Here is a 26,901-nt window from a genome sequence, read left to right as displayed (position 1 = left end):
CAATGTGAATCCGGATCTTCAGAATGACGACCGAACGCGTTGGACCTTGGGCTACCCACCGCCCCATAACGACTATGTCACTGAAGTCTTTGAATGTACACCTGGCGCAGGACAGACACCGACAATGATGGAATTTAACACCGAGGCACTGATGAATGGAATCACATCTGTTACATTGGTACAATATTGACTGTATGAAACTCTGGGTAGAAGAAATGTCGGGGCACTTTTAGCTCGGTCACCTTTCAGAGCAATATTTTTTAATGACCGACCGTTCAGCCTTCCCTCCAACACCGCGGAGGCTAGGACTTTGTGCTGTTAGTAATCACAGATATTTCTTGATCATAAACTCAGTTCCTGACCGAAATGTGTTCAACTGAAGCGTCGTCTGCTCGCCGGCTCGCTCAACTGGGACGGATTTTGAGATGCAAATGTCGGAAGGCAGATCTACATTGCCCGTGCACAGCACGGGAATTCAGCACGGGGAAGTCGCCAGACCAGGATAGCTCCACTCCCGGGCCACTTTCAAAGTAAGTTGATTTAACTAAAAGTTGACGAAGATGCGATCAATTATGTGTCGAGCGGTCAAGTCACCTCCCTCTGATCTATGGGAATAATAAAAAATAGATTGCAGTTTGGGAAGGTATAGTTAGTTTATAGCTAAATCCAAGCCAACTTTATAGTTCAACCTCCTATATTCAACTTCGGCATATACAACTACCAGGTTGTACATTCAAAGGTCTGTAGTTTTTGTTGTGATTCGAACTTGTATCTTGCTACTTGAGCTGACGTATCGCGGTTTTGTTCATCTTTTCTCCGTTGGTGGTGTCAGGATCCGCCTTTTGCCGACATCCCCCATCGAACCTTGGTTACGATCCTTGGTTTGACAGAATCCTACTCGCAGATTGTATTTTTAACGAATGTGTGTATTCATAGGTTTTCTCCACATCAAGATGACTCCTTGCAAAAACTGAAATACTGCTGAGAGCGGCACTGAACTAAACGCATCTGCTCACTATGTATCTCGATTCAATTTTGGAGCATTATAATCTGATTTACTTGGATCGATGTTCTAGCCGCTACATTGCTCACCTGAATAACCTGTATCGCCTGACAGCTGATGAGACGGGGAGGACCTGGGTGATCCACACACCAGGCTTGTCGTATGAAGCCATCGACAGAGATGGTAATTTTAATATATTTAATAATTTTGTAACATTCCAAAAAATGTTGGTTTAGAAACCAGATCCTCAATATCGTGAACATGTGTAGTTCTGGAGACGGAATGAATGGGATATGACTTTATATAATCAGGAATGATTTTGCTGTGATTTAAAGCCAGTTGTCACCAGCTACTGTGCGGCGGGCTTATAAGGGGCAGCATATCGTCTCAATTTTGGAAATTTTATACTATCGTCAGTAGTATTTTTGGAAATCTTCATTCGTGATTTAAAATAATTGTATATATATATGCTCATCGCAAAAATATTATGGTGAGGTCAAACGTCAATTTTAATGAAAAGTATATTTGATGAGAAACGTTTGAGTTTAACTTTTCAAATTAAAGGTAATTTAACCCCAAGTTTTTTTCTGATTCGACTATATCGTTGAAATGTCACATATACGTTTGGTTGGCACCGTATGTATGAAAAAACAACAACGTTACAATGAAACAAAAGTCGGTACTTTGTATTTAGGAATAACAAGGAGGATCAACTTCTTTGTTGTTGTACCTACATTGAGTTTTACATCCACATGCTGAAGTACACAACAAGCTCAACATCTTACAGCTGCACTTTATTGTACATTGTCATTTACTTCCACATGCTGAGGTACGCAACAAGCTCAACCTCTTACAATGATAAACACAAAAGAGTTACATATAACATGGTCATGGCTGTCTAAGCATCGATCTTCCAAGTGGGGCTCGATGGCATCCATCAAAGTTAAACGAGAACGACCACCTATCAAGTTAGTTCCCTCTAACGACAACATGGGTTGTTTAAGGTCAACTTTGATTGCTTCACGGACCCAACATAATTGTGAACCTGTGAGAATGGCTAATGTATATATGAGTTGTCAGTCTCATGGTGTGGATTGTAGGACATTCCAATTGCTGTTATAGACAATGTATGTGGCAGTATCAACTGGCCGTACCCCAGCAAGAGACCTTAAAGTTGCCAAGTTAAAACCATTAACACCCACAGAAGTTGGTATGGGTGTTGGCAGACAAGTTAGACGCTTCAGAATTAGATTACGTTGTGATATAATAATAGTGGCCACGCCTGTGTGGATACTGAAAGGTCAACTGTTGTTCACTTCCCGATTTCAGTATGTTGAATGACTAAGTTGTCCTTCAAGCTGAGAGTTGATGCTGAATTGAGAATAGTTAGGCATCATGGAATTGGCTCAAGGGAGTCAACATCTTCATCAGCTGATGAACGTCAACAATACAACGCCAGTTTAAAAATATTGACAGTAGTGGGTCACCTCGCCCAGATGGACACTAAAAGACCAACTGTCGTTCATTTCCCGATTTCAGTATAACGTCTGACTATGTTGTCACTGAAGCAGAGAGTTAATGAAATGACAATAGTTCGCGCATCATGGAACTGGCTCACACGAACGCCAACAATACAACGTCAGTTCTACAATATTGGCAGACCTCACTCAAATGAACACTACCAGGTCGGCCGTGGTCAACTGCTTTGTTTCAACCGTCATAATGAAGCCACTAGCTGTAATCAACAGAGCGTGTTTTCAATGAAGGGAATATTCTGCATGCCCATACCTATATGTATTTTTCTAAAATACGAATGGTAATATTTCTAGGGGATCTTTTTAAAAATGCGTTCCTCTCCTCGTAAGAACCACATTCGCTCTGTATCGTTGGGACCTTCGACATGCTAGTAGTCAGTCGCTTGCTCCAAACATTCCACCCATTCCTGCAATGCAATAAAAGAAGTGAACACCATATAAACATATCGTCACTTACAAACTTTCCATTATTATGTTAAACCTATATCAGCCAGCTTTAAAGGTTTTTCAGCATGTCAGTGAGTGAGTGAGTTTAGTTTTACGCAGCACTCAGCAATATTCCACCTATATGGTGGCGGTCCGTAAATAATCGAGTCTGGACCAGACAATCCAGTGATGAACATCATGAGCATCGATCTGCACAATTGTTAACCAAGATAGCGAACCTGACCACCCGATCCCGTTAGTCGCCTCTTACGACAAGCATAGTCGCCTTTTATGGCAAACCTTCACGGGTATTGTCAGTGCAGTGTAGATCGTGAAGTGACACTAATACACATGTATAAACAATATTGCCACATATGAAAATATGTCTCCTTCTAACATCAGCTGAATTCTTCTGACAGACTGACAATAAACGGACATGTTCACGATAGTCCAACAATATCTTTGACGTACGTGGAAACTTATATTTTGCTTATTTAAATACAAAGTACCAACTTTTCTTTATGTGTAATTTGTTTTCATTCATACAGTGCCAACCAAACATGTATAATCTTCAATATGATTTAGATAAATTTGAAAAGACAAAATATTAGTAACATTGCCTTTAATTCGTAAAGTTCAAATGCATTTTCTATTAAAACTGACTTTTGACCATACCAAGATATTTTTGCGAAGATGTATACAGCATATACCAGCACATAGTATTATTGTCCGTAATTTTGAATCATAATCCGAACTTTTCAAAACTGCTATTTTAATGAAAACCGGCCAATCCAAATCAGAGTTATTAACTTAAACAGGGGTGGTGGTGTAGCATCGTTTAAAACGCTTTCGCACGTCAGGCGTAAGGCCCGAGGAGGTCGATTTCCACATGGATACAATTGGCGGGTGTCTAGGACGTAATATTCGTTGAATATTTCTAAGAGCAGTGTAAAGACAGCTCATCCAACTTACAACTTTAATCTCCCCACGACTACATGCTCCCCACAACGTCAACCTCTCACAACTCCACATTCCCACAACTCCACATTCCCACAACTCCAATCTCAAGATGTCTACACGTTCCCTACAACTTCTCCGCATGACTACATGGTCCTCGCACCTTCAATGTCCCCATGACTTCATGCTCCCCACAACTCTAATGTTCCCATTACCACGTGGTCCCACAACTCCAATCTCCCCAGGACTACGTGTTCCCCACAACTCCAATCTCCCCATGACTACGTGTTCCAAACAACTCCAATCTACCCATGACTATGTGGTCCCACAACTCCAATCTCCCCATGACTACGTGTTCCTCACAATTCCAATCTCCCCAGGACTACGTGTTCCAACAACTCCAATCTCCCCATGACTACGTGTTCCTCACAACTCCAATCTCCTCATGACTACGTGTTCCAACAACTCCAATCTCCCCAGGACTATGTGGTCCCACTTCCCAGGACTACGTGTTCCAACAACTCCAATCTCCCCAGGACTACGTGTTCCAACAACTCCAATCTCCCCAGGACTACGTGTTCCAACAACTCCAATCTCCCCATGACTACGTGTTCCAACAACACCAATCTCCCCATCACTTCATGCTTCCAACATCGTCAGCCTTCAGCAACTACAACCTCTAAGAAAAACTGATACATTACACGTTCCATATATCCCATTTTCATCTGTATTTGTTTGACAAAATTTGCAATTTTAAACAATTTATGTACACAACTGGGCTAGTTTCACAGATATGCAGTTTTTTTATTCTTAACGTAAACCAGGTTTCGATGTAGGCCCTGACACTGTTATCAAACAAGTCATTACAATATCCCAAGCATGGCTTATATATTATACATGAACAAAGAGAGTACAGTTGGTCGATTGATGTTGACACAGTTAAGGTTGATAAACAAAGTGTGCAGGATGATTACAAAGCAAACTTTCCGTGCATTATTACATCGTTGTTGGTTTATGACATGTTAAAACCTCAAATTTGTTTTGCAGGAAACCCAACACAGATTAGTGTTTTGAGCTTAGTTTCAACAGCAAGAATATTTGCCACAAGCCGCCCTCTTGGTGACACTGGAAGGACGATGTTCGACTTCGAACAACTCTTCTCAGACACAATGTCATTTGTGGCTTCGTCGGAAGTCGTATCCGAAAAGGCCGCGTACGACACGTCTGTACCCAAGAGCCCTTTAGATGTTTTATATCAACTCGGGTATGTGGGCAAGTCTTCCCTCAGTACTGTAGCGTCCATCGTTGTTCCATCGACCGGAGAGACCATCCTCAGAATTATTAATCAATTAGTTGTAGTGGATAAAACAAGCAGACGACCAAAACCACTTCCGGAATGGTGGCGGAAGAAATATGGCGGAATCGCCATCTTGAAAGAACCACTGATCGTTCCAAGATTGCAAAGACCAACTGAAGCTGTGCAGTACCGCGAGAACGTAGTTTGGTTTGACACTGACGATTACAAACATACGAACTACACTGTCTATGTCCACTACTGCGTCAACGCTTTGCATTATGCCATAGAGAAAGGTTGTATGGGAGCCGTTACCAAGGATGTGGTCAAATGTGGCATCAAGTCCTCGAGGAACACTTACATCGGGGAGAGTTTAGAGAACGATGAGCTAACTGTTTGGGTGTGGGCATCGGACCAAGTGGACAGAACTGTACACTTCGACGTTCAGAAATTGGGCCAGTCTGTATTCCAAAGCACGTTTGTTTATCATGATTAATAATGTTTTTAAGGATATTTTTGATGTAAGTGATGTTTTGAATTGCTAAAGATAAATATACACAACAGGGAAAAGGAAAATTATTTTCCACGGATCAAGTATGAAAGCAAGGTAATTATATTTTTATGACCATAGATGCATTCTGAAGAGGTATTAAGTAAACCGAGCATCTTCGGTAGAAACTTGTATTGCGTCTGAAGTTAATACAGCTCACTTTGAATATTCACGTTTGGTTTTAAATGGATTGTTGTGTTATTTAATTAGGAGATAAACGTATTGTGTTGGGAAATCAGAGGTATATAATGAAATTATAATAGCTCTAAATTTGATTTAAAACCGAAGGCGTAGCGTGAGGTTTTAAATACAAAATTTAGAGCTATTATAATTTTGTTCTATACCGCTGATTTTCCAACACAATACGTTTATCTCCATTCTACCATTACCGTGTTATTCAGATTTTAAACAAATACTTAACGTGTTGGAAAATCAGAGGTATATAACGTGATTATATACCTCTGAATGACTTTGATTAACCAATCACAATCCAGTATTTACTGAAGTCATGGTAGAATATGTAATTACATGTATCAGCATAAAGATGGAATAAAACATTAATTTATATTCTTTGAACTTTATCAGCCAATGAACAGTGGGCTCCTCAGTCAAGGTAAACATACAGAACGCTTGTTATGTAGATATTTAATTTTTTTTCTTCTTAGATGTTCAGCATTTAAATACAGTTTTATAGTTATGTGTATGCTCTGTGAAAACATCAGAAAAGGGTGGAACAATATTGTTTCCCGGAATGTATAGTTAACCAAATAAATTTTGAAATATGAACCCACAATGGAAAAAGTTTGTGTATTACTATGTTCGTTTATTTGTACTTTTCTTTGTACATATGACCCGTGATTCAGATATCCGAAAATTCGCTTATCCGGATGATTTCAATAAAAACACAAGTGTTCGGATAAACGGGGCACGACTGTATTATGAAAATAGACATATATCATACTGATGCTGTCCAGTTAACATTACAGATAATTGGAATACGTCATTCTTTTATTATTGCTACCAATCACTCTGTATATCAACCTACTCTGCCTTCTGCAGCTATGTATATATTTGTCCCCCGCGGAAGGCGGAACGTGGGACTATGTATTCAGCAGCGTCCATACTTCGAACGTACGTACACTCACGTGCCAAAATAAGTTCACAAGATGGCTGCCACACCATTTCTCACCTGTATCCTGCACAGCAATTTTGAATCATTTTTGTGAAGAAATACGAACTGGCTGACCTGATTTTGTCTCAATATTTGATGATGTATCCGTTTGCTTGCATAACATGCCTCATTCTCCTCGATGGAATGTTACACAGTGACTACGTAGGCTGGTGTCAGGGAGGTCCAAATGTTAAACACAAGGTCAATTAACTCTTTCTTGGTTTTGATGAGATGTACGTCTCTCTGAAGTTTGACTTTGACTGTTCTCCAAACATTTTATGTTATTACAATCTGGGGATTTCGGTGGCCAACTCATGGCATTGATACTGTCATAGACTAAATCATTTCTACAAGTTTCCTTAAAACTTCATTTATTCAAACGATCTATTTATTTCAACATAAGTCCAGGGTGCACCGAAATTCTATCCCCTTTGTCTATGTAATGTATTCAGCAAACATTCGGTGTGTCCCCTCTTATCATAAACCCCCCTCTGGGCAGGACCCTTAATTCTCAAACGCTATCAATACATGTCAATTAACACCTCCCTAAGTCGCCTAATCTTACGCATGTACTTGTGCATGGGCCAGTGACCTTGCACAATGTGGCGTAATGGCCCTGTGTATAAAAACCTGGCTGATATGGTCAGTCGACAGACCATCCAGCGAGACCAACCGGCGAGACCATCCAGCGAGACCAACCAGCAAGACCAACCATGGAGACTAGATCATCGACAGAAGTGGACGGATTGTGCGTCTAGTCGGGGTGTCGGCCAAGGCCGTCGCCCCACCTACGACTACGTCGACGATGAAGAATCGCCGTCGGACTTCTAATATGTGTGTAAGTGACAGAGCGGGTCTCCACATCGGGATCATTGGCCATTCAGTCCTGATGTGCGTTCTGTCACATGTTTACCGCTGTATTTACCATTTTGACCATCCTTCGACCAAACAGTAATAAAACATGGCTGCTGCTGTCTTCATCTCTAACGCCGACTCATGTCCTCCCTGTCTCTTGTCCACCATCCTAAACTACCACCCGAGAGCGACCACGACGACCGCTCTTGGACAATACCATTTTCCTGCTTCCAATTGCCGTCTGTCTTGATACATGGACTGGGCAATTGTCTTGAAAAATATAACCTCTTCCGTGCGGTACTTTCGCAATAACTGGCCAAAGATTGCTGTCTAATACATCATGTATAATTTGTAGAGTTTATGTGACCATCAAATGGAACCAGTGTCCCCACACCGTCAAAACGACTGCACCTCCAAAATATCACACTAATCTGAGGGGCCTTCCTGTCACTGTAGATTCAAAGACACCTGGCTTCCATTTCTCCTGATTAGTACGCCAGACAAAAAGCTTTTGGTCCTTACCTATAACGACTTGAGTGTTATCTGAAAAATATACTTTTCTACCTGTCCTGATTCACTTCCAGTGCAGAAAAGAACGTGCAAAAGCTTGTCCTTTAAACCTGGTAACTGCAGACACTGTTGTTTTCATCTTTACAACCCTCCTAAAATATCCATTTTCATGTAAACGACGCTTGTTTTAGATTGCTGGGCAATAAAATTTTCATTAAAAAGTGCTGAAATATTACACAGAGATTTCCTTCTGTTTGTTTTCACAATCCTCATTAGTGAGCGGACATGCCTGTCTGTTGACTTTCTCTTTTTTCCTCTTCTTTCGGGATGTTCCCTATCTTCACCTTGTTTAACTTTCTTCAAATATTTACAGAGGGTGAACCTCTTTATCCCTGTTATCGGTCCTATTTTGTAGCCACGTTTTCCTTTTTTGGATAGTTTTAATATCAACTCTTTTTGATACACTGTCAAATCTTTGCCCTTGACACCCATCTTGTGTTGGACAGACGACTTCCTGTGACAGTGAGTTATTCCCCTTTGTTGACATTTCCTGACAGGCGAACACCTTGGCGTGCACCCTGTGAACATTAATCTCCCACTTTCGCCTATGAGTTAAGCAATCACATTTTGAATCAACAGATACACTTCATGGCACATAGTGGCAACCATTTTGTAAGCTCTGTTATGGCCCAATAGTGTTCGTCCCGATTCTTCTTAACGCGATATCTCATGATCTGTTGTTGAAAATGTCTACAAATTTCGTGACAGCCTACATTAGAGGACTACGCAGACACCAGTCGATTCGGATGACCTTGACCTATTTTCAAGGTCACCATGACACAATTTTAACCCCGACCTGAAGAATATATTGCTATTTGATAAAAAGCAGTCCTCTATGTTACCAAGAGATAAAAACTAACAAATATGCTATAATTCATTCTTTTTTTGTGTCGGGGGACATAGACATACCATAGTGGCAAACACTCCTTTGTTTCAACACTTTGTATCACTGGCTTGATTCCGTTGTCAGTATCTACACACCGAAATGTCGCATTCATTGCAGTAAGGAAGTTTACTATCCATAGAACTTGGTTTTCATGTCAGAGCTCTCTAACCGGAAGTAGGACTACTACGGTAAAAACAGGGTCTCTCGATTATGTATAGCCGTAATCGTCTCTTGAGAACAATCAATTTACACCGACGATTGGCACGAAATGCTCCCTAAAGTAACTAACTTACAAACAAATATCAGGAATTCATTTTCTCTGACGCCAACATGCATGATTACTGTTTACCTCACAAAATACATTTGTTGTCAGTTCAACAGATGTTGAAAGGTGTTCTCAGATTCCGCGTCACAAGAATGAAGAATAAACTACGAGTATTGCAGGAAAGGCTCCGTGAGTGAGTTTGGTTTCACAATTTTTTATTCCAACAATATCGGCAGGGGGACACCAGAAATGGGCTTCACGCATGTGAGGAAGCAAATCCGGATCTTCGGAATGACGACCGAACGCTTGAATTACTGGCCTACCCCATCGCTCCCTAAGGATTTAACTCTTTGGATATACACCTGTCGCAGGACAGACCTTGACAGTGATGGAATTTAACACCGAAGTGCTGATGAATGCAATCACATCTGTTACAGTGGCACAATATTGGCTGCATGGAACTCTGGGTAGAAGAAATGTCGGCTCACGTTTAGCTCAGTTCAGCCTTCCCTTAGTATCAAGTAGGCTAGGACTTTGTGCTGTTAGTAATCGCAGACATTCCTTGATCATACACTCAGTTCATGGCCGAGATGTGTTCAACTGATGCGTCGTCTGCTCGCCGGCTCGCTCAATTGGATCGGGTATTGAGATGCAGTTGTAGGAAGATAGATCTCCATCGCTTGTGTGCAGAGCGGGAATTCAGCACGGGAAAATCGCCAGACCAGGATAGAGCCACAACCGGGCCACTTTCAAAGTAAGTTAATTTAACTAAAAGTTGAAACAGACGCAATCAATTATGTGTCGAGCGGTCAAGTCGTGTTCAGAGTTACCTCCCTCTGGTTGATTGGCATAATAAAAAATACATTACGTTTTGCGTCATTCAGTTTGAGCAGGTATAGTTTATAGCTGAGCCAAACCCCACTTTATAGTTTAATATTCTTTAAACAAATGTTCAAACTGGCCACCGGGCTGTGCATTCAACGTTCTAGATCCATCTTGCTATTTGCTCTGATGTATCGCAGTTTTGTTCATCTTTTCTCCCTTGGTGGTGTCAGGATCCGCTTTTTGCCGACATCCCGAATGGTTACGATCCTTGGTTTGTCAGAATCCTACTCGCAGATTGTATTTATAACGAAGTATGTATTTATAGACTTTCCTCACATCAAGATCATTGCTGAAAGCGGCTCTGAAATATACACATTTGCTCTGTATGCATCTGGATTCAGTTTTGGAACGTTATAATCTGTTTTACTTGGATCAATGTTCTAGCCGCTACATTGCTCACCTGAATAACCTGTACCGCCTGACAGTTGACGAGACGGGGAGGAGCGCTGTGATTCACACACCAGGCTTTTCGTATGAAGCCATCGACAGAGATGGTAATTTTAATATATTTAATATTTTTGTAACATTCCAAAACATGTTGGTTTAGAAACAGATCCTCAGTTTGGTGAACATGTGCAGCTCTGGCGACAGAATGAATGGGATATGACTTTATACAATCAGGAATGGTTTTGCTGTGATTTAAAGCCGGTTGTTTTGAAATGCTCAGATCGTGATATAAAATAGCCATGTGGATAACAATAATATCTATATGCTCATCGCAAAAATATTTTGATAAGGTTAAAGGCCAGTTTAAACAGAAATTGCATTTGATACATTTGCGTTTAACTTTTCAAATTAAAGGTAATTTTAACAAAATTAGGTTTTCCTAATTCAACAATATCGTTGAAAGTTCATATATACGTTTGGTTGGCACCGTATGCATGAAAACACATTTACAATGAAACGAAAATTGGTAGTTTGTATTTAGGAATGACCAGTCTTTATGGAGGATCAACTTCTTTCTTGTTTCGGTATGGATGTCTATACCTACCCCCCCCCCCCCCCCCCCCCCGTAACATTTCGTATCTATATTTGCTCTTAAAGTGTCTATATTTGCTCCTCGCCTGGGTGGATACAAAAAGGTGAACTGTTTTTTAGTTTCCGATTTCAGTATGTAGTATGACTAAGTTGTCCTTCAAGCTGTGAGACGATGAATTGAGAATAGTTAGGCATCATGGAATCAGTTCAGGGGAATCACTCTCTTCATCAGCTGATGAACGCCAACAATACAATGCCTTTTTTAAAATATTGACAGCAGTGGGTCACCTCGCCCAGATGGACACTAAAAGACCAACTGTCGTTCATTTCCCGATTTCAGTATAACGTTTGACTATGTTGTCACTGAAGCAGAGAGTTAATGAAATGACATTAGTTACATGGAATTGGCTCACACAAATCACTAACCTCATCAGCCGGCGAACGCAAACAATGTAGCAGTTCTACAACATGAAGATACCACCTTCAAATGAACACTACCAAGCCAGTGGTAGTCAAATGCATTGTTTCGACCGACACAATGAAGACACCAGCTGTAATCAGCAGAGCGTGTTTTAAATGAAGGGGGTCTTGCCAATGTATCTTTTTCCAGCACGAATGCTAATATTTCTAGAAGACGTTTTCCACCTCATTCGCTCTGTATCGTTGGGACCTTAGACATGCCTATAGTCTTGTCACATGCTCTCCGCCCAAGTCTTTCTGCGATGCAATAGTCCAAAACAAAGCCAGTCTGAACTCTCACGGGTTCTGAATCTCCGAGCTCAACGGGGCTAATTAAATATAAACGGATTTCTCGATTTTTATTAAAAACGGTGTAAAAAAAAACAACCCAAACAAGTACCAATATTTAACATTGTAAATAATGTGCACATTATAATTACCTAACGACACCTACAAGCCTTTCGTTAGGATGTTATATACTCATGGAAAAAATTAAGGAAACGTACGTTTCTTAGGGCAATTCAAAATTTCTGTTTCCTAACTTCAGTGCTGTGTATTGTCGTTTTCGTAATGAGCAGTTACATACATTTAGACACTAGACGTGTATGTGCACTGTCAAACACAACGGTTAAAAACATTGTTAACATGGCGAGACAGTACTTAACTTTGGCACAGAAACGGGAGGCAATTGGCGTGGTTAATGGTGGAAGCTCATTACGACAGGTTGCAACAACTTTTCACAAGTCTGTTAGCGTGATATCCAGACTTTGGAATCTCTATAGAGAGACTGGTGACGTCAATATGAGGTGTGGTCGGGGACGGAAAAAGAAAACCACCCCACGGGATGACCGGACCCTTCGCCTTCTTGCTCTGCGAGACAGGTACAAATCCTCCTCCAAAATCAATACGGAATTCAGGCGAAGAACAAACGTCAGAATTTGTTCACGTACAGTGCACAATCGTCTTAAATCGGCTGGACTAAAAAGCCGCCGTCAACATGACTGAGCAACACAAGCGCTTGAGACTACAGTGGGCACGGAACAATGGAGGAAGAACCGTACGTCAATGGAGAAACAGGTAACAGTGAGAAACAGTGTTGAGAGCAGGTACACACTAGACCATACTGACGGTCGAATTCGAGTTTGGAGACGCGTTGGGGAACATCACAGTGCCTGCACCATCAAACAGCATGATCTTAACCCCATCGGACATCTTTGAGATGTTCTTGGCCACAATGTTAGGGACAGACATGGTTCAACCCAACAATTTGGATGAACATTTCGTGGCTTTCCAGGAAGAATGGCGTAGAATTCCGATTGGTACCATCCGTACACTCATTCGCAGCATGCCACGACGATGCCAAGCAGTTCTCCAGAGACACGGGGGACACACCCGATATTGATTTTCATCACTTGACATAAGCCTTTTCATCTGTATGAACTTTTCTCTTACTGTTTCAAAGATTAAAAGTCACAGCTATTTCATACGTTCCCTTAAAATTTTCCATGAGTATATTATTATCAATCAGCTTTAAGGGTTTCACAGCAGTGGAGTGCAGTGCAGCTGGAACGTGAAGTGACATAACCGTAGACAATAATGACATCCATCAGTATCTCCTTCTGATATCACCTGAGTTCTTCTTTCTGTCAGACTAACAATAAACGGGTGATAGTCCAGCGGTAGCACTGGCACCAGTGGTACAGTTGATGCTTTGTAAAACATAGAGCTGAGATAATCAAACTGTTTTATCTCTTGCAATGCTTTTTGATGCACACAGTGCCAACCAAACGTACATACGATCTTCGAATGATATGGATTAATTAGAAGAGCGTAATATTTAATTTAGTAAAATTATCTTAATGTTTGAAATTTAATTGAAGTGTTTCACATGAAATGCACTTTCTATAATTAAAATTGACCTTTAATTTTAGCAACATATTTTTGCGATGAGCACATAAATGTTATTCTCCACAACTCCCCAATTCAAATCAGGATCTGAGTGTTCCAAAAAAAAAAAAAAAAAAATAAATAAATAAATAAAAAATAAAAAAAAGAAAGAGAAAAAAAAACTACTTTGATGAAAATCGGTCAGTCCAAACCAGAATTAAACGATTAAGTTACCTGTTAAAATATCTCCACAGCTGAAATAATATGTGGCACCTTTAAAGGGCCATTGCAAGCTCGATAGCTTATGACAACTAGCTTCAGATCTAAGTTAAATCATATCTAATTCGGTCGCTTGAACTCCATCACATTTTCACCATTTGAGGGATCTGGTTTCTAGAGTAGTATACCATTAAAAAGAAGTAGGAGACAATGTGAGACAACGTAATATATCTATACAGATTTCCAAAGGAATGGAATAAGTGTCTCATTTTCCCTTGATTTCTCTTCGTTATCTCCACAGCTGAAATAATATGTGGCACCTTTAAAGGGCCATTGCAAGCTCGATAGCTTATGACAACTAGCTTCAGATCTAAGTTAAATCATATCTAATTCGGTCGCTTGAACTCCATCACATTTTCACCATTTGGGGGATCTGGTTTCTAGAGTAGTATACCATTAAAAAGAAGTAGGAGACAATATGAGACAACGTAATATATCTATACAGATTTCCAAAGGAATGGAATAAGTGTCTCATTTTCCCTTGATTTCTCTTCATCATCTGTTTCCTCATTGGCATATTATCAATATTGTAAATCAATATACCCAGGCCTACTTTCTTGGGATGGTATACAACCATAAATATGTTTGCTTGATCATGGTTCTATTTCACTGGCAGCTTTACAAAAGTAATCTGATACGATACGGAAAAAACAATAGGAGATCTTTGATGTCTTGAACACATTTACGGGCAAACAATTATCAAAGGCTCGTCCTACTGGTAGCTCAGGTGTAACTTTTGCCAACAGCTTCTCTGACCATTTTACACAGAAAGTTGAGACTTTGTCCAAAACCTAGGTGGGACACGTGAGCATTCATATGACCTCGATTCTGAAGTGCAAAATCCAGTCGGTCATCTAATAGATTTCGACCAACTACGGAGTTAGAAAATTTTTTGAAGGACATTTAGAAGTCATAAGAAAAGCAATAATTATGGATGTCAACTTCTTTAATATGAATAACACGACGTTTCGGGACGTAAGGTTGCTCCATCAGGTGAATGGTAGGGAGTAATAAGGAATACACACCCATTACTACTACTACTACTACTACTACTACTACTACTACTACTACTACTACTACTACTACTACTACTACCACCACCACCACCACCACTACTACTACTACAAAGTGCGTGGGTTTAGTTTTACGCCGCACACAGCAATATTTCAGCTATATGGCGGCGGTCTGTAAATAATCAAGTCTGGACCAGACAACCCAGTGATCAGCAACATGAGCATCGATCTGCGGAATTGGGAACCGATGACGTGTCAACCAAGTCAGCGAGCCTGACCACCCGATCCCGTTAGTCGCCTCTTGCGACACGCATATTCGCCTTTTATGGCAAGCATGGGTTGCTGAAGGCCTATTCTACCTCGGGACCTTCACGGGTCACTACTACAAAGAAAACGTTTAAGGACGTTGAGGAATAAATATCTAATGCAACTATGAGGCTAGCAATGTACGAAAACAACATGGTAAACTTGATAGAATTTAAGGCCACTGATACACTAAAACAACACTATGATGAGGGAAGTGATGCATTCAAACAACATGGTAATGATGGTGTAAAGAATACATTGATATCGTATAAACAGAGGAATGCAAACGAGAGGCCAGTAGGTTGTTGAGGTGGCGATGGGCATGGGTGAAAAATATAGGATGAGAACTGTGTTCATATGGCTGTTGTTTCTCATAAATCTTGGTTTTCTTATACTGGGTTAGAAACAAAGAATGCAATCTTACAAAGCCCAACACAAACTTGTTCCTTGGATCCAGTTGCCTTTAAAGGGACTCATAATAAAAAGTAAAACAATAAAATAAAACAATAAAATACAATGTGACTCTCAGCGACTCCAGCTTGAAAACTCACTTCTTCGAATGGCATACAGATGGAAACTGTGTGGCAGAGCTCCTCTCAGCGCCTCGTTTCTGAAAAGCGTTCACTCGCCAGGCCGATGACCAGGGTTCAATTCCCCACATGGGTACAATGTGTGAGGCCATTTCTCGAGTTCCCGTCGTGATAGTGGTGTAATATTGCTAAAAGACTCGTAAACACGCTAATTCATTCACTTACTGTGCTAACACAACTTTACATAAAATCAAAGACAGTTCATCGCCACACTTTCACATCTCCAACCTGTCACAACTCCAATCTCCCCATGCCTACATGTTCCCCACAACGTCAGTCTCCAGAAAACTCCAGATTATCACGAGCCAAATCTCCCCATGACTACATGTTCCCCACAACGCCAGCCTTCCAAACCTCCAGATTTCGCGAGCCCAATCTCCGCATGCCCACATGCTCCCCCTAAAGTTAGCCACCCATAATCCAGATTTCCACGAGCCAAATCTCTCCATGACTACATGTTCCCCACAACGTCAGTCTCCAGAAAACTCCAGATTTCCACGAACCAAATCTCCCCATGGCTACATGCTCCCCACAACGCCTGTCTTCTAAACCTCCAGATTTCGCGAGCCCAATCTCCGCATGACTACATGCTCCCAACAACGTCTGCCTCCAACAGGTACAACTTCTAATAAAGCATGTATTACACGTTCCAGATTGTCATTTTTAGTGTTGTTTGACAAAATTGCAATTTTATACAATGGATGTGCACAACGTGGTTAGTTTTATGGATAGACAACTTTTTACATCTTTTTTAATGGAAACCACGTTTCCATGTAGGTACTCCATTATCAAACAAGTGATGTACAATACTTCACAAAAGGCTTACATATCTACACTTGTATAGTTTGTACAGTTGGTTGATTGATGTTCACACAACTGATAAGACTGACAGACAAAATGTGAAGGATGCAAACTGTCGGCACATTATTACACCGCTGCCGGTTTATGATACATTAAAGCATGAACATTGTTTTGCAGGAAACCCCACAATGGCCAGTGTTTTGAAATTTGCTTCAACAGCAACAACATTTGCGATAAACCGCCCTCTTGACGACACTGGAAGGACGATGTTCGACTTCGACCAACTCTTCTCAGACTCAATGTCATTTGTGGTTTCGTCAGAGGTCATATCCGAAAAGGGCATGTACGACACGTCTGTACCCAAGAGCCCTTTAGATGTTTTATATCAACTCGGGTATGTGGGCAAGTCTTCCTTCAGTACTGTAGCGTCCATCGTTGTTCCCTCAACCGGAAAGACCATCCTCAGAAACATCAATCAATTTGTTGTAGTGCATAAAACAAGCAGACGACCAAAACCACTTCCGGAATGGTGGCGGGAGAAATATGGCGGAATCGCCATCTTGAAAGACCCACTGATCATTCCAAGATTGCAAAGACCAACTGAAGCTATGCAGTATCGCGTGAATGTAGTTTGGTTTGCCACTGACGATTACAAACATACGAACCACACTGTCTATGTCCACTACTGCGTCAACGCTTTGCATTATGCCATAGAGAAAGGTTGTATGGGAGCCGTTACCAAGGATGTGGTCAAATGTGGTATCAAGTCCATGAGGAACACTTACATTGGGGAGAGTTTAGAGAACGATGAACTGACTATTTGGGTGTGGGCATCAGAGCAGGATGACAGAACTGCTCATTTTGATGTTCAGAAATTGGACCAGTCTATTTTCCAGAGCACGTTTGTGTATCACGATGAATAATGATGTTTTAGCAATCGTATTTTGCATGGTTGATGGTTTGAATTGATGAAGATAAACTAGCGTCCTAAAGAATCGCTACCAAATATGTTTTTGGTTTAAAACAAAATATGGTAACATTTTATGTTTTATTGTAATTCAGTTCATTCAGCAACAGTATTTAATGGATAACAAGAAGTAAAACGATGCAGCTCGTGATCTGATATCACATGAATGACACAGGGGTGCATTATCCAGTATTCGATCACCAAAGCAGAATCGACTGAGAGCCTTTACAACATTCTGAGCAGCACATATTGTTCAGTACCGGAAGTGGCCACCACAAGCAGTGATACAGTCCCGAACCCGGCCCCGAGTAGGTGAGTCTGCTGACGTGTTGATTAAGGATCCAACGCCATTCCTTTTGCATTGCAGCTATTCCCACCGCAGGGACTCAATTGGGGACAGATCTTGAACAGCTGGAACTTGCGTTTCGTTGCTGCCAGTGTCGCACAGTCATGGCTCATTTCGGTCTGGCACGTCGGCGTTGGCACGTCGGCGTTGACACGTCAGCGTCATGTCCCTGAATGGTTGATTGGCACGAAGAATGCACGTGAATGCAGAGTCTTCTGGCCACAGTCTGTGTGTGCGGACTTAATGCCCAATGCTGTTGGCTTTTGATGACGTCACAGTGACGTATCGGTTTCTCTAGCGAAACAGCCGTAAATACTGGTCCTCATTTTTGGTAGTTACCTTCAGTATACCACTCGCTGGTCTGTCTGCGGTACTGGCAGTCTATCGTAGACTAGACTAAGGCTTAGTCTCTGAAGATATACCCATGGAAAAAATTAAGGGAACGCATGAAATAGCTGTGACTGTTATTCTTTGAAACAGTAAGAGAAAAGTTCATACAGATGAAAAGGCTTATGTCAAGTGATGAAAATCAATATCGGGTGTGTCCCCATGTCTCTGAAGAACTGCTTGGCATCGTCGTGGCATGCTGCGAATGAGTGTACGGATGGTGCCAATCGGAATTCTACGCCATTCGTCCTGGAGAGCCACGAAAAGTTCATCCAAATTGTTGGGTTGAACAGGTCTGTACCTAACATTGTGGCCAAGAACATCCCAAAGATGTTCGATGGGGTTAAGACTTTTAGACAGCCATTGCAACACCCGAACACCTGCAGCCCTCAGTCTGTCCCGACAAACATGAGCGATGTGAGGTCGGGCATTGTCATACTGGAACTCGAACATTCGACCTGCTGTACGCGCAAAGGGGATCACAATCGGGTTCAAGATCTCGTCACGATATCGTACACCTGTTATCCTGCCATCAACACGCACAAGATCTGTTTTGTGGTCAAAGGTAAAGCCGCCCCACACCATAACAGAGCCCCCTCCATAACGATCATGCTGTTTGATGGTGCGTTCACTGTGACCTTCCCCAGCCGTTAGACGAGCCGATTTAAGACGATTACGCACAGTACGTGACCAAATTCTGACGTTTGTTCTTCGTCTGAATTCGGTATTGATTTTGGAGGAGGATTTGAACCTGTCTCGCAGAGCAAGAAGGCGTAGGGTCCGGTCATCCCGTGGGGTGGTTTTCTTTTTCCGTCCCCGACCACGCCTCATTTTTGACGTCACCAGTCTCTCTATAGAGATTCCAAAGTCTGGATATCACGCTAACAGACTTGTGAAAAGTTGTTGCAACCTGTCGTAATGAGTTTCCACCATTAACCATGTCGATTGCCTCCCATTTCTGTGCCATGTTAACAATGTTTTTAACCGTTGTGTTTGACAGTGCACATACATGTAACGTGTAAATCTAAGTGCATGTAACTTTAGGAGCATGTAGTGCATGTGCATGGACAGCAGTATGGAGAGTTTGAGTGAACTGCTCTTCACGAAAACGATAATACACGGGGCTGAAGTTAGTAAACAGAAATTTTGAATTGCCTTAAGAAACATCCGTTCCCTTAAATGTTTCCATGAGTATATATATAATTTTGCTAGTAACAAACAAACCCATTTTAATTGAAGAGGAGATCCAGGGAGACCAGAGATTCAGAACCTGAGGAAATCCAGACTTGCTTCATTTAAGGCTCTAGCACTGCTAAGAAGGCTTGACATTAGACAAAATACATGTAATGTTCAGGGACTGTGAGATAGACCAGTCGTAGACGTGTGACAAGTCTTCCGACGGATTTGCAGAATCCCATGGTCCTTACCATATGTTCTAGTGCCATCTATAACATACCGATTGCTCTCACCCTCTGCTCTGGTGTGAAACGAGGCATGTTCATTCGAATAAAATGATGTAAGACAATAAACCTTTATTTGGATGATACTTCATCGTTTGCATAATAGAAAATGTCGTGGGCATTCCCAGATTATGTTACTTTTACAAACTTAGGAAGTTTATGTGGAGTGTTGCTATCAACAGCTAAGGAATGTAAACTACTTGATCGGGTATTTCACTGAATCTACACAGGAGAATAGCCGGCGAAAAATGAGTAAAGATTGTAGTAAATGTAAAATGCAACCAAGAGGAAGAAACATGGGAATATACGTTAGCATGCAGAGCTCACCTGTCTCGATATTCTAGAATCCATACAGCACGTCCACCTCATGTTATACAGCATGACATTGCTATAACCAGAACTGAGAGAAGAACTGCTGTATATAATAAGGATTGGATCTAGAAGCAAAATATCAAAAGAAGGTAAAAGCTGTGATACCTTTGCTAATGATATCTTGCACCACGCTATCCTATACTGTGAATATCTACTTTCAGAGAGAGATGTATTCATCTCAACGTTCATCGATAATCTTGATGTTGAAATGCATGGCAAAATAGACATGATGGAAGAGCATGACATGCTGGCTTTCTATCTTAGGGCCAATAACAATGATACTGGATACTATTATAGAATTCTCAAAGTATTTGTATGAACTAAAATATATCCTCAATCAATTGTTTTATTAATATAACCGATACCTGACTGTTGATAACCTGTGTATATTTGGGGAACTATTCCCATAGTCTGTTTATGTACATGTATATGTGAGTGTTTGTGTCTATGTTTATTGAGTATTCTGTTACTTAGCTACATACATGTATTTACATAACCCTAAATGTATTGAGGACATTCGGACCTATCTGGAGGAAATAAAGAGATTCATTCATTCATTCATTCAGACAGTTGTTTTATGACGTATAATCTGTATAATCTTATCTCCAGGAGGGGCGGTGGGGTAGTCTATGGTTAAAACGTTCCATTCCCTTCATGGGTACTATGAGTGAAACCCATTCTGGTGTCCCCGCTGTGATATTTACTAACAGTGGGGTGAAACTAAACTCACTCATCTCTCAGAGATCGCATCGCAGTGGTATTTCCCGACGGATCCCCCCAACAGACGTGACGTAACAGCACACATGTTGGGTCAGACAAGGTGTGTTTAGGAATGTGTTCGAAGTTGACAAAATAGCTCACTGAACACAATGATACAGACCCTACTTTGCACACGATATCTATGTCTTCATGGTGTTATCGTCACATTGGCAGTTTCTGAGACGAGACTGGCTGTGCCCAAACACTTTTGTCGAACGGAGCCGTTCCTGACCAACTCGTGTTATTCTGGGACAAGCCGAATAGCGACGGAAAGGAGCGAGCGGTGACGAATGATGCGTCTTCTTGGATGTTACGGAAAGGTGCAAGTCGTGACGAAAGGAACGGAACACTAAAACGTGAACTCGATTCTTGTCGTAAACGGACGTTCATGTACATGTAACGCCAACAAATGTTCAGGGGTTCTCTTTATGAAGCAACTTAGACTAAGTTAACCATAACTCCCATTCTTGCACTAAGGTTACCTTAGTGACTTACGATCACCTTAATATTTTGTGAAAGGAAGTCAACGGTGCCGTTTTACAAAACAACCTTAGCACCAAGTCTATGTTAATGTAAGGGAGCCACAGTCACTTCAGCACTAAGATCGCTTTCTACACCCTGGGCATCATAACCACTAAGGTGATCGTAAGTCAGTAAGGGAACCTTAGTGCCTTAGTAAAGGTTGCTTCGTGGAAGGAGACCCTGGACGATATGCGTGTTATAATGAGGTTGGCTTGAACCCATTCGTGATTACATCACTATTTGCGCGTTATATAATAAATGGTTCGCTCTAAACTGGATTACGGCTCCATCGTATTCGGTGGAGACTGCAAAAGTAATCTTGAAGAAATAGATTCTGTCCACCACCAAGGCGTTAGACTCTGTCCCGGAGTCTCTAGGACGACTTATGTTTCCTGTGAAAAGTTATTCGAACTGAAAGAAATAATTTCTAATATTTCTGAAAATATTGTGCATCTTGTTCACGAAATGCAGATTCCATGATGTTAACAAGAATGAGTGTCAGGTCCAGTAAGAAAATGCCTATGCTCTAATGAAGAATCATTTCTATGAAAGCTTTTGCTTTAAGGATAATTGGATTAATCTTATTAAAAGAGGGCTCGGTGATCACAGAACGACACCAGTGCTAATGTTGACTTCTCAATAATCCCTGTTCAACAATCAGTCAATCTGTAGAATAATTGGGTTAATTAATCAGACAATGTACACAATGCCTGGAAATTTAGACAATGTTACTAATGACTGAGTGAATCAGGTAATGTACACGTTGACTGGTTATTTTAGTCATTGTACACACTGCATGATTGAAGACATTGACTGTAACATATATCTGTCGTTATCGATTAAAACCATAAACCATGTAAATGCGATGGACACACCATCATTATTAATCATGATAAACAAACGTGCTTTGGGAAACGGACTGGTCCAATTTCTGAATGTCGAAATGGACAGTTCTGTCGTCTTGCTCCGATGCCCACACCCAAATAGTCAGTTCATCGTTCTCTAAACTCTCCCCGATATAAGTGTTCCTCGAGGACTTGATGCCACGTTTTACCACATCCTTGGTAATGGATCCCATACAACCTTTCTCTATGGCGTAATGCAAAGCGTTGATGCAGTAGTCGACATAGACAGTGTAGTTAGTATGCTTGTAATTGTCAGTGTTAATCCAAGCAACGTTGATACGGTACTGCACAGCGTCAGTTGGTCTTTGCAATCTTGGAATGATCAGTGGTTCTTTCAAGATGGCGATTCCGCCATATTTCTCCCGCCACCATTCCGGAAGTGGTTTTGGTCGTCTGCTTGTTTTATGCACTACAACAAATTGATTGATGTTTCTGAGGATGGTCTTTCCGGTTGAGGGAACAACGATGGACGCTACAGTACTGAGGGAAGACTTGCCCACATACCCGAGTTGATAGAAAACATCTAAAGGGCTCTTGGGTACAGACGTGTCGTACACGGCCTTTTCGGATATGACCTCTGTCGAAGCCACAAATGACATTGAGTCTGAGAAGAGTTGGTCAAAGTCGAACATCGTCCTTCCAGAGTCATCAAGAGGGTGGTTTGTGGCAAATATTCTTGCTGTTGTAACAAATCTCAAAACACTGGCCATTGTGGGGTTTCCTGCAAAACAAACGTAACTCCAATATATCAAAACAACAAGGATGTAATAATGCGCCAACAGTTGGCACTATAATCATCTTTCGATCACACTTTGTCCACCAACCCCATCAATCGTGTAAACATTAACCAACAGGCAGTACAATGTATATATAATCTTTGTCTGTCGTATTGTACATCACATGCTTGTTAAGGGTGTTAGCAGGGCCCATTCCCGGTTACCTACCACCAATTATTTTATTATTATTTTTTTAATAGTAGCAGTTTATTTCAGTAAAAAAAACAAACAAAAATGAAACAAACAAACAACAAAACAAAAACCAACCAACCAAACAAAAAAAAAACACACGCAAAAAACCCAAACAAACAAACAAAAATACAACAAAAAACAAACAAACAAAAAAACCCAAAACTGTTATTATTTGGGATTAGTAAAGATTAGCATGGGTTAGTGGGTGTTCACTTTTTTGCCTGTGATATCTGTTCCTGATGGGCAAGGGGGTACTAATTAGTGAACTGTTATCACGATGAACTCATGATCACAGGTGACGTGAATTCTCATCATTGAGTGTAAGTTATTTAGTTATTATTACAACAAAGTGAATCATTGTATTTTATTACACAACAAAGTGAACACTACTTGTGATTTAGTATAAAATGGTGTATCCATCCATACTCAGGTCAGTCACTATGGCTAACCAGCAAGTAAATATCAGCTTTATTCCAAATGGCAGAGGTGGTCACTACTTAGTATTACAAGGGTTTAAGTTCACAGTAAAAAGAAGACGAGGTACATCAATCCACTGGAACTGCTTCCAGAAGACATGTAGTGCCACTCTGAACACCAAAGGTGGCATTATGACATCGCATTGAGATCAACATAACCATTTGCCACAACCATTGCTGAATGACTGATATGAATGTGAATAAATGCATGGATAACAACATTTTATATAGTTACTTCTTTATACAGAGACCTGAGCAAAATTTCATAGGGGGCAAAATATCAGTGCACATGTTTGTATCAGAGATTATCTGGCTTCACTGAACCGAGACCTAAAACAATAGGTGGTGGGAAGTGGGAAGACCCCGTTAGCAGCTACACCGATACGTCGTTTACATTAAGGATAAATAATGTGCATATCCACAGAACTATCCCATACGTACGGCATTTCACGTTGCAAGTTTGGCAAACAAACGAAACACCACCATCACTACCAAAAAGAAGAAAAATGATAATGTGGAATATGTAATGTATAAGTTAGTAGTGATAATGATAATAATTCACTTATATAGCGCCTAGTATCCATCTGACTAGTTGCTCACTGGACGCTCTAATCAGGATCTGATTACCATTACACTGGATAACCCAAGCTGCCTCTTAGGTGCTGGAAGGTTATAGTCACAGTGGTTGTAGTTGCTGGAGGCTGACGGTGTGTGTGCGTGCGTGTGTGAGGGCGGTTGGAGGGGGTAGTGTGACCTGCCTTTGCTTTATTTAACGTCGTATTAGCTCACTGAGTTTAGTTTTATCCCGCAGTTAGCAATATTCCCCAAATAACAAGGCGGGGTACAGTGAGTGAGTGAGTTTAGTTTTACGCCGCACTCAGCAATATTACAGCTATATGGCGGCGGTCTGTAAATAATCGAGTCTGGACCAGACAATCCAGTGATCAACAACATGAGCATCGATCTGCGCAATTGGGAACCGATGACACGCGTCCACCAAGTCAGCGAGCCTGACCACCCGATCCCGTTAGTCGCCTCTTACGACAAGCTGAGTCGCCTTTTATGGCAAGCATGGGTTGCTGAAGGCCTATTCTACCCCGGGACCTTCACGGGTCGGCGGGGTACAGCAGAAATGCGCTTTACAAATAGTACTCATGTTGAAATCAACCTCGGTTGTTTGGCGTTGCAAGCAAGAGCTTTAACCACCCAACCACCTTGTATCCATAGGAAACGAAACTATTACCAAACGACCATATTTATGGTTGTACGAACATATTTCGCAATGTTTACAAAAAAATATTTATTAAAACATAATTACCATCTCTGTCGATGGCTTCATACGACAAGCCTGGTGTGTGGATCACAGCGCTCTTCTCCGTCTCGTCAACTGTCAGGCGGTACAGGTTATTCAGGTGAGCAATGTAGCGGCTAGAAAATGATTCAAGTAAAACGGATTATTATGGTTCACAAACCGAATCCAGACACATAGTGTGCAGGTGCGTTTAGTTCTTTGCCGCTCTCAGCAATATTTCAGTTTTTGCTCGGTGTCCAGTTACAAGGAGCGGAGACAATTCCTTCCAACATTCACTCTTCACAAATGAGGGGAACTGTACTTTCAATGTATGATTGTCAAAACTGGGAAATATATGTATGGAATCAATGCTGATACAATAACAATGGATCTTTTGAGAATGCATCACTACATGGATGTCATTCAAAGCAAAGATGTTCGTTTTGTATGACTTGAAAATTTCAGGTTTACAATTTTCAGTCAGAAGAGTGTGATTTGACCCTGAAAATCCTGATCATGCACAGATGCAAGAAAACCGTCGGAAAAAATGGTCTTCAGCGATTAATCGACCTGCCTGAAAAACGTCAAAATTCATAATGACACCCCATGCATGTGCAGGAGGCTCTCACGTTGTGCAGGTGCTTCCCATGCATTGTGTTTGCGTGTGGTGATAACGTGAAATGATGAATGTCATTGTAACGTTCCTCAATGGGTTTTCTTTCTACCATACTTCAAAGTTCAGGTTCCCCTACTTTTTTGAAGAGTATATACAACCCCTCTTCAGAGATATTTATTATAACCATTTTCTGTACAGGCAATTACAGGAAACTGAAGATTGAAGAAGATTGACATTTTAGGGGAAATATTATTGTACAAAAGGTGTTCATAAAGATGAATACTGGAATCGATTACAATAACTTATATACTGATGTAAATGTTTGGATATCATTCATTTTTATGATCTTCATGTTAGGACAGCCCATGAATACACACATTCGTTATAAATGCAGTCTGCGAGTAGGATTCTGACAAACCAAGGATCGTAACTATGGTGAATGTTGACAAAAAGCGGATCCTGTCACCACAAAGAGAAAAAAGGTGAACAAAATTACGACATGTGCATATCTGATGAAATAGCAAGATAGATCTATAAAAATTCACAAAAAACAATATAGACCATTAAATACATACCCTGGTAGTCAGTTTGGGCATTTGTTTATAGGATGTTGAACTTTAAAGCTGCGTTGGGTTTAGCTATAAACTACACTCGCTAAGACTAAAAGACTCAACACAATGAGTTTTTCATGAAAACCGCACCGTATTCTGGCTTAAATACAAACAAAAGCATCAACAAGGATATAATAAAATTATTCGTATCGATCAGAGGGAGTTAACTCTGAATATGACTAGTCCGCTCGACGCAGAAGTGAGACCGTCTGAGCCAACTCTTAGATAAATTCACTTACTTTGAAAGTGGCCCGGACGTGGGGCTATCCTGGTCTGGCGAATTTCCCGTGCTTAATTCCCGCGCTGCACACGGGCAATGTAGATCTATCATCCCACTGCATCTCAATACCCGACCCAGTTGAGCGAGCCGGCGAGCAGACGACGCTTCTGTTGAACACATCTCGGTCAGGAACTGAGTGTATGGTCAAGGAATGCCTGTGATAACTAACAGCACAAAGTCCTAGCCTCCTTGGTACTGAAAGGAAGGCCGAGCGGTGGGGCCATAAATACT

At 41.1% G+C, this 26,901-nt stretch overlaps 3 protein-coding genes across 3 annotated transcripts; 2 read left to right on the top strand and 1 right to left on the bottom strand.

The window, feature by feature from the left end:
• Positions 1-313: 313 nt before the first annotated feature.
• Positions 314-5,816, top strand: LOC137298276 (uncharacterized). The gene is made up of 3 exons (XM_067830459.1): positions 314-530; positions 1,077-1,186; positions 4,969-5,816. The coding sequence occupies exons 1-3, from the start codon at positions 367-369 to the stop codon at positions 5,709-5,711; spliced, it is 1,017 nt and encodes a 338-aa protein (XP_067686560.1). The 5' UTR covers positions 314-366; the 3' UTR covers positions 5,712-5,816.
• A 4,286-nt stretch (positions 5,817-10,102) lies between these two features.
• Positions 10,103-17,639, top strand: LOC137298275 (uncharacterized). The gene is made up of 3 exons (XM_067830457.1): positions 10,103-10,266; positions 10,782-10,891; positions 16,888-17,639. The coding sequence occupies exons 1-3, from the start codon at positions 10,103-10,105 to the stop codon at positions 17,631-17,633; spliced, it is 1,020 nt and encodes a 339-aa protein (XP_067686558.1). The 3' UTR covers positions 17,634-17,639.
• Positions 17,640-22,401: 4,762 nt separating this feature from the next.
• On the bottom strand, positions 22,402-26,790 carry LOC137298552 (uncharacterized). The gene is made up of 3 exons (XM_067830854.1): positions 26,630-26,790; positions 25,191-25,300; positions 22,402-23,149 (listed from the first exon to the last, which is right to left on the bottom strand). The coding sequence occupies exons 1-3, from the start codon at positions 26,788-26,790 to the stop codon at positions 22,407-22,409; spliced, it is 1,014 nt and encodes a 337-aa protein (XP_067686955.1). The 3' UTR covers positions 22,402-22,406.
• Positions 26,791-26,901: the final 111 nt, after the last annotated feature.

The sequence above is a fragment of the Haliotis asinina genome, chromosome 10 (genome assembly GCF_037392515.1).
Source record: "Haliotis asinina isolate JCU_RB_2024 chromosome 10, JCU_Hal_asi_v2, whole genome shotgun sequence".
Lineage (NCBI taxonomy): Eukaryota > Metazoa > Mollusca > Gastropoda > Lepetellida > Haliotidae > Haliotis > Haliotis asinina.
The sequence above is the reverse complement of the archived record's forward strand: the minus strand, read 5'-3'. Positions and strand labels throughout refer to the sequence as shown.

What these genes read in the sequence shown, in the direction of transcription:
- LOC137298276 (XM_067830459.1), top strand. Translation starts at nt 367, where the DNA reads ATGTGTTCAACTGAAGCGTCGTCTGCTCGCCGGCTCGCTCAACTGGGA. An exon ending in ACTCCCGGGCCACTTTCAAA is followed by an intron (nt 531 to 1,076) that starts GTAAGTTGATTT and finishes TCGATGTTCTAG; the next exon opens with CCGCTACATTGCTCACCTGA. An exon ending in TGAAGCCATCGACAGAGATG is followed by an intron (nt 1,187 to 4,968) that starts GTAATTTTAATA and finishes TTTGTTTTGCAG; the next exon opens with GAAACCCAACACAGATTAGT.
- LOC137298552 (XM_067830854.1), bottom strand. Translation starts at nt 26,790, where the DNA reads ATGTGTTCAACAGAAGCGTCGTCTGCTCGCCGGCTCGCTCAACTGGGT. An exon ending in ACGTCCGGGCCACTTTCAAA is followed by an intron (nt 25,301 to 26,629) that starts GTAAGTGAATTT and finishes ATCATTTTCTAG; the next exon opens with CCGCTACATTGCTCACCTGA. An exon ending in TGAAGCCATCGACAGAGATG is followed by an intron (nt 23,150 to 25,190) that starts GTAATTATGTTT and finishes TTTGTTTTGCAG; the next exon opens with GAAACCCCACAATGGCCAGT.
- LOC137298275 (XM_067830457.1), top strand. Translation starts at nt 10,103, where the DNA reads ATGTGTTCAACTGATGCGTCGTCTGCTCGCCGGCTCGCTCAATTGGAT. An exon ending in ACAACCGGGCCACTTTCAAA is followed by an intron (nt 10,267 to 10,781) that starts GTAAGTTAATTT and finishes TCAATGTTCTAG; the next exon opens with CCGCTACATTGCTCACCTGA. An exon ending in TGAAGCCATCGACAGAGATG is followed by an intron (nt 10,892 to 16,887) that starts GTAATTTTAATA and finishes ATTGTTTTGCAG; the next exon opens with GAAACCCCACAATGGCCAGT.